The sequence below is a fragment of the Mus musculus genome, chromosome 2, assembly GCF_000001635.26.
Source record: "Mus musculus strain C57BL/6J chromosome 2, GRCm38.p6 C57BL/6J".
Lineage (NCBI taxonomy): Eukaryota > Metazoa > Chordata > Mammalia > Rodentia > Muridae > Mus > Mus musculus.
Genome location: NC_000068.7, coordinates 140117920 through 140130786, shown reverse-complemented (window position 1 = coordinate 140130786; position 12867 = coordinate 140117920). Strand labels below are relative to the sequence as shown.

At 39.5% G+C, this 12867-nt stretch overlaps 1 protein-coding gene across 2 annotated transcripts in view; it reads left to right on the top strand.

The window, feature by feature from the left end:
• Window positions 1-10906, top strand: part of Esf1 (ESF1 nucleolar pre-rRNA processing protein homolog) — a 50678-nt gene extending 39772 nt beyond the window's left edge. Inside the window, exons 11-14 of one of the 2 annotated variants that reach the window (NM_001081090.1) lie at window positions 1500-1587; window positions 5783-5859; window positions 7110-7256; window positions 9882-10906. In NM_001081090.1, coding sequence (NP_001074559.1) covers window positions 1500-1587; window positions 5783-5859; window positions 7110-7256; window positions 9882-10175 — 606 coding nt within the window. In that variant the 3' untranslated portion in view covers window positions 10176-10906. The remainder of the gene's footprint in view (window positions 1-1499; window positions 1588-5782; window positions 5860-7109; window positions 7257-9881) is intronic. The other variant, XM_006500011.4, reaches the window with a different exon arrangement.
• Window positions 10907-12867: the final 1961 nt, after the last annotated feature.

Here is a 12867-nt window from a genome sequence, read left to right as displayed (position 1 = left end):
ATCAGATCCCATTACAGATGGTTGTGAGCCACCATGTGGTCGCTGGGAATTGAACTCAGGACCTCTGGAAGAGCAGTCAGTGCTCTTAACTGCTGAGCCATCTCTCCAGCCCAACACTCACTTTAGAACACTTGAATGGGAGTGGTAGATTTGAGAGAAGATACTCTCCTTACCTTTCATACTTTTTGTGCAATGAAACCTGGAAGTGTAGGCTTCTTCGTTGGTCACGTATCTGATGTGAACACAGCAGGACAAGCTGATACCCAGGAGTTAGGAAAGGCTTCAGTGGGGCCCTGGTTGTGGTTGAGCGTGCAGTCACAGTGAGCTCAGGTGGGTTCACCAGAGTGAGAAGAAGCACATGCATATGGTGCAGGCCTAGCCGGGTCTGGAAGCTGGATCTGGCACAAGCAATTCCTGAACCAGAGTTGAGAGGGATTGCCATGTACCAATGTGTCCTCACCACCTGGACTTGGCTTAGAGGGTCTGTGGATGAAGGCTCCTGGGTCTGGCAAGTGCCAGAGGGAGAAAGAGCAGCCAAGAGAAGATCTGGACTTGTTAACAACATTTAAAATATATATAAATAATTAGTGTCTCCTAGACTAGGTGTTCTGCACCGGATTTGATAATAGCATTACATGCCATCTGACTCCTCAGTGCCTTAAAGGTTTAGTGGATCATTTTGCATTCAGGATGAATATATTCTCAGCATATTTGTTGAAATTATAGAGAAGTTTTAGATTCATTGGAAATAAACCCAGTCTGTTTAGTCTAATCTCAGTTCAGATATTTTTGCTTTATGGTCTTGTGTATTAATTAAATACACCAATACAATATAAACAGTCTCTTCAAATTATATTAGAGAAATTTTAGCTTTCAACTTATTTAAAATAGACTGATAGTTTACAGTGATAGACCATAGATAAAACAAGGTGTGCTGTGTTTTTTTGTTTTGTTTTGTTTTGGAAACAGGGTCTCAGAAAGTATCCTTGGTTTGCTTGGAACTAATTTTTTGTAGACCAGGCTGGCCTCAAAGAAAATTTGTCTGCCTCTGATTCCTCTGTGGTTTTAGGCTACCATGCCAGGCCTTTAAAAAAATTGTGTGTGTGTGTGTGTGTGTGTGTGTGTGTGTGTGTGTGTCTTAAGTGTGTGTGTCTTAAGTGTGTGTGCATATACATATGTGTGTGTGTGTATGCAGGTGCACAGATAGGCCCTTAGAAGCCAGAATTGAAGCTGGAGTTACAGCTGGTTGTGAGCCACCTAACATGCGTACTGGTATCAGAACTCTGGTCTTTATGACAAAGTAGTGATGGCTTTTTAACTGTTAAGCTATCTCCCCAATCCAAGATCATTTTTAAACAGAATAAGGGAACAGAGCATTAATTTATGTTTAAAATTTTTGTAATTGAAAGCATTTTCCTTATCTAAAAAATAGATTGTTGAAATAACCTATCATTTGTAACCTTAGTTTATTGCTAATCACTGCTGTTTTTCACCTTAAGGCTCTTGCTGAAGAAGACAGTGAAGATGAGCTTCCTTCTGATGTTGATTTCAATGATCCCTACTTTGCTGAAGAAGTAAAAAAAATAGGTAAGCCAACCTGTATTTGTAGTTTTCTGTTGGAATCCACAGAAAAGGATGATATGAGTTGAAATAATACAAATTAACAATTCTCTGAAAATTTCTAGAGTTTGGATAGCTCTGTTAATGTTTTATAACCAATTCTGTCCTGTAGAGTTCAGTCATATGAATTGTTGAGAAGAGTCAACATGTCCCCTCTACATTGAAAATATAAAATAATGCGATTATAAAAGACTTTAAACGGATATCTCTATTTTTATGCAGTATGACTGCTTTGCCTACATGTATGTGCACCACATACATGCAGTGTCTGAGGAAGATGGCAGAACTACAGTTACAGGTGGTTGTGAACTGCTATGTAGGTGCTAGAAACCTAACCTTGGTCTTGTATAAGAACAACAAATACTCTTGACTGCTAAGCCATCTCTACAGCTCCCTCGTTAGGAGGCTTTTTAATAACAATGAATTTAACAGTTAATGGGGGTTCTTTTCTGGAAATTATCTTTATAGCTAGCTAGATGGACTCTAAAAGAATGCTGTTATTTAGAATGAATGTTATTTAGTCTCTGCATTATAATACTTCTTCAGGTCTCTTTCTGCAAAAGCATTGAACAATTAAAAGTGAACTGGATTTGTCATGGCATCATATTCTTTTAAATGTATACATGGAATTACAGTATAATAGCCTTTTCTGTTCAAATATGCAGAAGCATCTATGCTTCCTTTTTGCATTTATCCTTGTTAAATGTAGTTTAAAAAAAAACAGCTTTTCTCAGAGCTCTCTTTTTCTTTGAATTCTTACACTAAGATGTCTTTCTTCCTATTTCCAAGGAGTTTTGGTTCCATGTTTTTTATACCTCCTGTGCTTTCAGATGTTTTCATTCTTACCTTTGGATGTATAGGACTATGTTTGGTAAGGTCGAGGCCATGCTTGGGCAAGCCACTGCAGAAACCACTGTGAATCTTTCCAGTTGCTCTTGTGTGCTTTGTCTTCCCCTCATCTTTATGCTACACACACGTAAGCTTCCAATGGCTTGCTCTTTGAGCAACTCCAAGCTGGCATTGTAAAGAGAAGTATTTTATGAAGTTTCCCTGCTTCTCGCTCCTGACCAGTGGAATTCTGTCCTGGTTGTTAAAGCCTCTTAGTACTGACATTTTATTGATGAAAAGGAGATTAAGTTGGATATATTCTATTATTGAATATGAGATTCTTAGGAATTGGAAAGGGAAATGGAAACCTAGCCTATTCTGCTTTTTATCATTGCTGTGTGGTCATGTCTTACAGATGATGGATTTTAGCCTTATTCTCTGACTAAAAACGTTTATAATGGAGAGATATGAAGCATTAAAGTTTCCTTGTTCTGTGTCCATAGTCATTTGCCATATGTAATCTGGTCAGATTGCAGAACACAGAGCAGGATTCAAAGAATAGCCTAAGTGTTTCAGTAGCATGAGATAGCTGATTTCTCTCTTTTTAAATATATATGTGTGTGTGTGTGTATTTATTTTGCATATGTGAGTACATTGTCACTGTCTTCAGACACACCAGAAGAGGGTATTGGATCTCATTACAGATGGTTGTGAGCCACAATGTGGGTGCTAGGGATTTGAACTCAGGACTTCTGGAAGAGCACTCATTGCTCTTAACCGCTGAGCCATCTCTCTAGCCCTGTAGCTAATTTCTTAAAGACAGCTTAAATAGAATATAAGCTTTCTCTAATGTTACTATCAAACATTCTGGGAGAACAATATAGGTAGAATTTGTTTGCTATAAGTGCTGTGCAATCTGATAGGCTAGAGCTATTGTAATAATATAGTCAAGACAGAAACTTTCATGAATTCTGGTTTTAGAAATGATGTACTGAAAATAGAAACAGGATTATATAATTATGATAAATTTTTTAAAAGAAATAGATTAGGGGCTGGAGAGATGGCTCAGTGGTAAGAGCACCCGACTGCTCTTCCGAAGGTCCAGAGTTCAAATCCCAGCAACCACATGGTGGCTCACAACCATCTGTAACGAGATCTGACGCCCTCTTGTGGTGTGTCTGAAGACAACTACAGTGTACTTACATGTAATAAATAAATAAATCTTTAAAAAAAAAAAAAAAAGAAATAGATTAGTACAGAGAATATAACTAGGAAGCAAAAGATAAAGTCTTATAAGTAGGTTAGGCAAAGAAGACTCCCTTGAGGTAGTGATATTTGAGCTGAGATCTTAGGCATACATTGCTAGGAGAAGAGCGTTGTACAGGAAGGAAAAGGATATAATGTGAGAAAGAACATTTTGTGCAGTGTTGGATGAATTGAAAGACATCATATGACTGGGGCATGGCCAGAGAGGGAGTTCTGTGTGGAGCTAAAATGAAGATCTAATGGAAAGTGACCTGCAGAGCTTTTTGTCAGGACAGAAAGTTGGGAGTGTATTGTTGACCATAGAAAGCCCTAAAGCTAGAAAGTGGAATGATCTGGTATATCTTTTAACTTAATGCTGATTCCTGCAGAGACAACACATTGATAATTACCTAGTAAGAACTAGGAAACTTAGTTTTGCAGAAAAAGTCATTTGACCTTCCATGGAAGGTCATTTGAAATGTAGGTGTATCTCTGCTTTGCCATCTTTTAAGTATTTTATAAACCACCATGAAAGCCAGCTATATTATGCCCATCTGAGTCATTCAGATGCTGTGTTATATGTGTACAGCATGCTGGTTGTGTGCTACTTTACAGTATACAAGTGATTTTTGCATCCTGTCTTTGGATCCATTTTCAGGTCACTTTATAGTTGAATATATTGAAGGTAATTGATCATCCAGGGGCAGTTGGTAGCTGATAGAATCTGAATCCTCTTCTACAAGGATATTGTAAAAACTAGAGGCAGAGCTAGGACTCACATGAATAAAAAGCTGGGTGTGAAAACAATGCCAGGTTTTGTTGTCATGTGTTTGAAGGAAAACTGCAGTGTATACCCTAAAGAAAGAACAAGTGATCTTGGGTGTAGAAACTGCACCAAATCCAGGGAGTCCATGGGGAGCTTACCATTCCCATCCACTCAGTCCTGAGACAGCATTGCTCTAGGGAGGTCTGTCTGGGGCTCTTATCTCTGTCCCATAAGAAGCACTCAACTAAACTAGAAGCTTTCTAGACTAAAATTCACACAACTTAGAAGGATGTAAAATAGAATGTCCATATAGATAGTTCTATTTTCCATAGGTATATTATTAAGTATAATCAGACAATAATGGGAATAATTGTAGGCACCTATAGCACTATGGGCAAAGCAATAACTACATTCTTGCAGTTTACTAATCCATGGAGTCCCTAGAATAACCCTACAGGTAGCTGCTGAATTCTCTATTTGGAACTGGAGAGATGGCTCTGTGGCTAAAAGCACTCACTTTTCTTACAGAGAATTCTGTGTCAGTTCCTAGCACACAAATGGCAACTCAACTGTAACTACAGTTCCAGGAGATCTGATGCCCTCTTCTGGCGTCTGTGGGTACTAGGCATCCACTTGGTATACACACACATTATGTACAAGCTATAGCTCAGAGGATAAATGTGCTTACTGTCACACTCAAGACCTGAGTTTGAACCCCAAGCCCCACATGGAAGAGAAGAACCAATTCCCACAATTTGTCCTTTGACCATCACAGTTGATGTGGTATGTGCACACGCACATTAAAAAAATTTTTTTTTAATACACCTGTTTTACATATAAGGGCATAACTCAATTCTCTTTTTCTAACATGAGACAAATTGTTCGTCCTTTTTAATAACCCTTTTGGTTTTGGGGGGTTTTTGGGGGGGGGGGAGTTCTTCACTACAAAAGGACTAAGCCATGTTGTTCAGTACAGTTTAGTGACTGTCTTTAGTTACTGGTTTTGCTTTGGTTTTGAGATGGCCTCACTATGTGTCATACTTAGGACTCAAACCTTTCTTCCTCTGCCGTCCAAGTTGCTAGAGTTACAGAAATGTGCCACCATACCAACAAAAGTGCCTTCTTTTTAACATAGTTGCCTCCCAGAAGACTTGTGCCCCCTCCCTAAGCTCATGGCCTTCCCTCTGTTGTGCTCTTCCTTCTTCTGGTTCTGACATTTGCTATCCTGATTACTTCTGGATATTTTTTATTGTGTTCAAAGTATAACAAATTTTCACTGTTGAGCCTGTCTTTTAACCTTCCTATGTTGTTTTGCTGAACCAGGTATAAAGAAAAAATCAATGAAATCTGCAAAAGACAGCGCATCTTCAGAGGAAGAAACTGATCTGGAAAAACAAAAGGTAGACACCATGGTCATTGTTGTGTGTTAATCAATGATTGATATGTACAGTTGAAATGATGTGGCTCACATGAGTTTTCATTGTCTCTAATTTTAAAACTGGATTTTCAAGTGGATTTTGTAAATATAAGATACATAAATATCTTAGCCATATAATTTTTAAATGTTCCTTTAACCAAACATTATTTCCGTAGCTAATATGAACTTATATGCTTTTATAACTAAGAGATTTTTCTCATTCGCACCCTATAATATAACTAAGACATATTATAACCTAAAAGGTATTATAATATAACTGAGACATATTAAAACCTAAAAGTAGTATTTTCATATCGTTTGATTCTATTTGACTCTGCCCTGTACTACAGTTTCTGTCAAATGCTAATTTTTATTATTAGTGATTATAAGTTTAATGTACAAATGTTAAGTCTGCATTAGAAAGGCAGTGATATTTATGCATAACCCAGTGATCCCAAAACTCCAAAGTCACGTGTACTTCTGTGGGGTCAGCAGCACCCATGTGACTGGGAGTGAGCCTTGACTGGCCATGTAAACTGTTGAGCTTAATGCATTTTTCTATTCTTCATCCATTACATATAGGTAGCACTCATAAAGCTATTTAAAGATCCGCTCATGGAACTTGACTCTCTAAGGAAGTCCCATGTGAGTGCCAGTGATGGTAGGAGAGGAATAGCATCCTTCCTGTGTGTGATACAGGGAGACGTGGAGGCTCCTGTGTGTTGTCTCCAGTGCTGTGGTTGTTTAGCTGACTCTTAGGGGCTCATGGTCAGTGGAAACAAAATGCTTAGCCTCAGAAGCAGATGCTGAGTCTGCTTCATGAAAGTACATCAGTATTGAAAGAGGCAAGGGAAAAAGAGCAAAAGAATTTTCCTAATTGCTAAAGTACACATCTGGAAACTGAAATTTGTATCACAAAGTAAATTTCATGTCATTTCTTAAAAAGGACAAGGTGAAGATGAAATGTTTTTGACAGACCTGGGGCTCTTATTCCTTCTGCCTGCTAATCAGGTTACTCTACAGGAATGGAAGCCTGTCTTTTGAATCAAGGCTGTTTCTTCCCTCCTTCCCTGTAGCTAATTCTCACATCACAGCCTGAAATGAACTTAAGCTGTGTGTCTTGGGCTTCTTCCTAAGCTCCATTCAATGAGTATAAGCAATTCTCAGAACAGCAACTGGGGAAAACTCGGCTGTACATCTCTAGTATTTGTTTGTTTGCTTTCCTCTCCGTAGGCTGAGATGGCTTTACTTGTAATGGATGAGGAAGAGGACAGCAAGAAACACTTCAATTATGACAAGATTGTGGAGCACCAGAATCTGAGCAAAAAGAAGAAGAAACAGCTCATGAAAAAGAAGGAGTTAGTTGAGGATGACTTTGAGGTAACTGGCAGCACAGTCATTATAGCGTCTTCTTTTTCCATTAATTTACTTATTTATTCACTTTATATCTTGGTCCTCCCTTCACACAGTCCCTCCCCCATGCCCTCTCCTCTATTCTCTGAGAGGGTGGAGGCTTACACTGGGTATCCCTAACCATGGCACATCAAGTCTCCTCCCAGTGAGACCAGATAAGGCAGCCCAGTTAGAGGACTAGATCCACAGATAGGGATGGCCCCAGTTCCTGATGTTGGGGGACCCAAATGAAGACCAAGCTGCATGCACATCTGCTATATATGTACAGGAGGCCTAGGTCCAGCCTGTGTATGTTCTTTGATTGGTGGTTCAGTCTCTGAGAGCCCCAAGGGTCCAAGTTAATTGACTCTATTGGTCTTCCTGTGGAGTTCCAGTCCTCTTTGGGCCCTGCAACCCAACTTCGGTCAGTGTCCACAAACTCCATCTATTGTTTGGCTGCGGGTCTCTGCATCTGTTTCAGTCAGCTTCTGAGTTAAGCCTCTCAGAGGACAGTTATGCTAGACTCCTTTCTGCAAGCATTATTAGCTTCTTGAAGGTGAAGTTAAATCTAAAGTCACTCTGACGATAGAAATTAAGCATGAAGTTACCCTCAAAAAGCTCTTATTAAGGCCTGTAAAGGCAACAAAGTAACTGTCCTTTAATCTAGCCGTTCATCCCAGAGTGGATCACACCACTGTTCTCTGGTTGAGCACTAAATGAGATCGTTACCTTAAAGTTGGTACAAAACCCTGTAGCCTTTAAATGTCAGAACCAGAAACAGTAATATGCATGCTGAGCATGGAGAGGTCACATGGCAGGCCTCACTCTGCTGTGTACAGTAGCCAACTTAGTGGGCCATGCTTTTTAATTTCTGTGTATATTGTTGATGTCATCCATCAGTTTCCTTCTTATGCTGAGTATGTGGTCCTAATGGCCATATGCATGAGTCCAAGCCCTCCACAGAAAACTTTAAGATATGTATTAGGAATCACTTGAGAGTTTTCACTAGTGAATTTGGAAGAAAAAAAAACGACGGGTGAGTTCTTAATTGGGTCAGAGTGGAAGGAAGGACATAAATGAGCTTCCTTGTAGTATGTAGGATTGATTGCAAGACCACTACTACTCCACCTTTTTTATATGTTTGTATTCCCATGAAGTTTCTGATAAATTACTCTTCTCATGAAAAAAGCAAAGAATAATTTCCTGTTATGAGCTCTATCTCCTCCCATAAGTAATCATGTATAAAATACTTTTCATGGAGCTGGTGATACGGCTCAGTAGGTAGTGTACTTACCACCAAATCTGACAACCTGAGTTCATTCCCCATTGTCCACATGTTGTCCTCTAACCTCTACATACCACACAAATAATCAAGTTTTTGCATGAGGGCTGTAGAGATGGCTCAGTGGGTAAAGAACTTGATGAACAGTCAGGAGACCTGAGTTTGGATCCCAGTACTCACATAAAAGCTCGGAGCAACAGCATATTTCTATAACCCTGGAGCTACAGGGAATGGACACAGAAGGATCCCAGGGGCCTGCTGACAGCCAGCTAGTTGATGAGCTCTCACTTCAATGAGAGAAACTGTCTCAGAAAATAAGGTAGAGAACATTAAAGGAAGACAGGTGACATCAACCCCAGGCCCTGCGGGCACCTATACATGCATGGATACTCAAACACTGAATTTTCAGGAGAATTCCTTTGTTATTTTTGGTATGGTGTCTGTCAATATCACTATAACTAAGTAGACTCAGGTCTTTCTTTGTTGTTCACTACTAAACCTGGCTGGATTGAGGGCACACTTTTCCACGTAGGACCGTAGTACTTTTGTAGAAACACAGAGGATGGATCTGGATTCTTCGTTTTATTTTGTTTTTTCGCTGTGGTCCTGGGGTGCTTGCACTGAGAGCATCACACTGCTTTAGGCAAGCCCTCAACCACTGAGCAACATCTGCAGCTACCATTTTGCATTATATTTTAAAACGGGGTCCGGCTAAACTGCTCGAGGTGACCTTGAATCTGGAATCCTGAGTCAGCCTTCAAAGTACCTGCAATTACTGCCCTGTGCTACCGGGCCTAGCTAGTAGCTACTTTTTCAACACCAGAATGTAGTAACTGCCTAAACTCCAGGCAATTCAATAGTGTCCTAATTGACTTGTCTATAAGTTAGAAGTTGGTCTTATGTTAAGCAAGGAACAGGAAGCTCTGCCTTGGGAACCACTTCTCTAGTCAGTCAAAGTAATTATCCAAGTTATAAACCACAGAACACATATGGGCCACTAGTCAAATAGATTAGTTTTAGGGGAAAGAAAACTACACACTTCTTAAAGGACAGGCCTTAAAATTCCATTGAGTCTGCCCTGAATGTGGTGGCACATGCCTGTAATCCCAGTTCTCAGGAGACCAAGGCCAAGAGGGCCCTGTGTTCTAAAGCAGTAAGTTCCAGTTTGGCCTAGACTAAAAAGACAGACCTTGTCTTGAATAACAAACAGAAAACTTCTTTGAGATTGCAGAAATTGGTTCTAATGCCTCCGTGCACAGAGTGCACACTTGTACACTAATAACCACAGCTCTCTGCATCTCTTTACGTGTTTCTTCTCTTTGAATTTGCAGGTAAATGTCAGTGATGCTCGGTTTCAGGCAATGTATACTTCCCACCTGTTCAATTTGGATCCCTCTGATCCTAATTTCAAGAAAACAAAAGCTATGGAAAAAATTCTGGAGGAGAAAGCTCGGCATCGAGAACGGAAGGAAGAACTTCTTATTCAAGCAGTAGAGAGAGCACAGCAGGACACGGGAAAGCCAACACAGAAGCAACCCATGGATCCCGCCTTGTCCATGCTGATTAAATCTGTGAAAAACAAAACAGAGCAGTTCCAAGCCAGAAAAAAACAGAGGGTCAAATAACTGCTCTCGCCTCAAGTGTACAGAAACAGTGTAAAGGATAGTGGGAAGAACGCCACCTTTCTGAAATAGGAGAAATACCCTTTTTTGACCATTGTAAACTTGTTCTGCTTTGGGGCTGGAGAGATGGCTCAGCAATAAAGAATACTGGTGCTTTTGCAGAGCATCCGTGTTTGGTTCCCAGCTCTCACAAGGCAGCTCACAGCCATATGTAATTTGAGAGACCCGGTGCCTTTTCCTGGCCTCCATGGGCATGGCTGGCCCATAGTGTTTGCATAAACATAGTTACAGGCAAAATATTCACACACAGAAAATTTTAAAGTAAAATTTAGAAAAAATGTTCCCCTTATGTAATTGTTTACCTAATTGTAAATACTTCATGTTTTATACTGTGTATTCATAGACTTGCCATAATGTAATTATATATACTATAGAATTCTTAAGAATTTTATATTATATGAAGTTCATTTCATATAAGTACAGTTATTCAAGCTTCCTAAGATGCTATTTACAATCTATGTAAAATAGTGTCAATTTTTTCTCTGTAAAGAATAAAAACAAGTTGAAAATATGTATATGTAGTACCTTAATCTCTGAAGGCAGGAAGCAGATCTCTGAAGCTAGTAAAATAATTTATTTTTCTAGTGTGAAAGATGGAAGCTGTGAACTTTCTTTCTGTGCTTAGTAATTTGCATGTAGAACTAATTTATAAATAAAAAGTGTGAAATGAAATTACCCGTTTGTATAGCATTGGTCTGTGTCGTTGTATGCACTCAAGTCAACTACTTTGGGAAAAAAATCTGAAAAGTATGACTTTAACTCTTTAAGAAGGCAGTTCTGGGCTGGTGAGATGGCTCAGTGGGTAAGAGCACCCGACTGCTCTTCCGAAGGTCCAAAGTTCAGATCCCAGCAACCACATGGTGGCTCACAACCATCCGTAATGAGATCTGACTCCCTCTTCTGGAGTGTCTGAAGACAGCTACAGTGTACTTACATATAGTAAAAAAATAAATAAATCTTTAAAAAAAAGAAGAAGAAGAAGAAGAAGAAGGCAGTTCTGTGGAAAGGCAGTTTTATTTTTACATTGCCCATAATTGATTTTGAAATGTTCATGGACTCTGCAGACATTTTCCTATTTGTACCAACAAAAAAAAAAATCCTTCTTTATGTTTTTAGAATGTTTTAGAAGAGTGGGTATGCTGGTATAAATTTAAGGAAACCCCAATTCTTTTTAAAATTAAAGGACTGGTTCCACCTGTTCTAAATCTTATGAACTATTAACTGACCGCTCACACAGGAACACTGGGTTGCTGCATAGAAGTAAAAGGAAATAAAAGGCAACATGGACTGGAGCAGTTAGACACAGCCCCTCCTAAAAGGAAACACAAATCCTCCAGGTTTGTGCAAAGTTGCCATCTTTAGTATAATAAACAAAGTTTACCAAAGAAAGCATAGTTTTTAAAAGATGCAAAGCTCAGTGCAATAGCAAAATCATGACAGTTGAAACAGTTTCTGGAAGGAAAAAAAAAATAGCACCTCTTAAATAAATTGCTCACTAAAAGAAAAATAGAGGCTCCAAGCAAGATTGCCTTTGTTATAGAGCACTCTTGTTAGACTGTTCATCCAAGTAATGCCCCTGACATTGGTCTGTGAACTTCCCAACATTGACCAATCAGTGGGAATGAAGTCAGTGGGTGCTTATGAGGATCATCTACAGATAGTTCTCTAACATTCCTTATGTCATTCTTTTTAAGGAAACTTGTAAGCTTTAATTCAGGTCAAGTAGGGATGAAATGTAATTGGTTTAATTTCTTTTCGGTAGTAGAAAGAAAACCCAAGCCCTGTGCTGGCAAGTGCCCTCCCACTGAGCTACATTCCTGTAACTCACATCTTCAAACTCATATCTTCTTCCGCTTCTTTGAGTTCTGAGGTTACAGACCAGAACCACTGCAGTAGATATGATGTAGGAAAAGTGAAATGTCTTAGCGTTCAGAGGAACTTTCCTCTTACTTCAAGTGGGCTTTAACTCGGGGGTTCGTGTGCCAGTTACTTAAGGTCACATAAAACTTAGACTAAGTCAGTGGCTTCCAAATTCTTGTCTGGTGAATTCAAAGAATGGAATTCTGGAGGCAGAGGCAGGTGAATCTCTGAGTTTGAGGCCAGCCTGGTCTACAGAGTGAGTTCAGGAATAACTACACTGAGAAACCCTGTCTAGAAAAGCCAAAAACAAACAAATAAAAATAATACATAACACAGAGGATGAGTTAGAAGTTGTACACTTACAGAAAGTAGAGCTGTCCAGCGTGGGTTCCAGGACATGAACTACCAGGGAGCTACAAGTCTGGGTTCTTTTGAGCTGGCTGGTGGCAAACCCTGGAGCAAGGCATGGGGTGGTCATCCATCCAGTTGGTCCCCACACAAGGTGTCAGGTACTGTCTTGAGTTATCACTGAGTATCCAGGCAAGGTTAGGAGATAAAAAGGAACTTCGGTGGTCTGACTACCAGTTTCTTCCTTAAGTCCCCACCAGTTTCATTAGTTTATGCTTGATTTCTTTTAGAACCCTAGAAGTTATTGTCTCTAAGTTACTGTTTAAATTTCAGTCACCTTTTTTTTTTAATTATTCTTTGTGAATTTTACATCAGGCACCCTAGTCCCACTCATCTCTCCTTCCTGCCCTTTCACCCTTGCTACCTC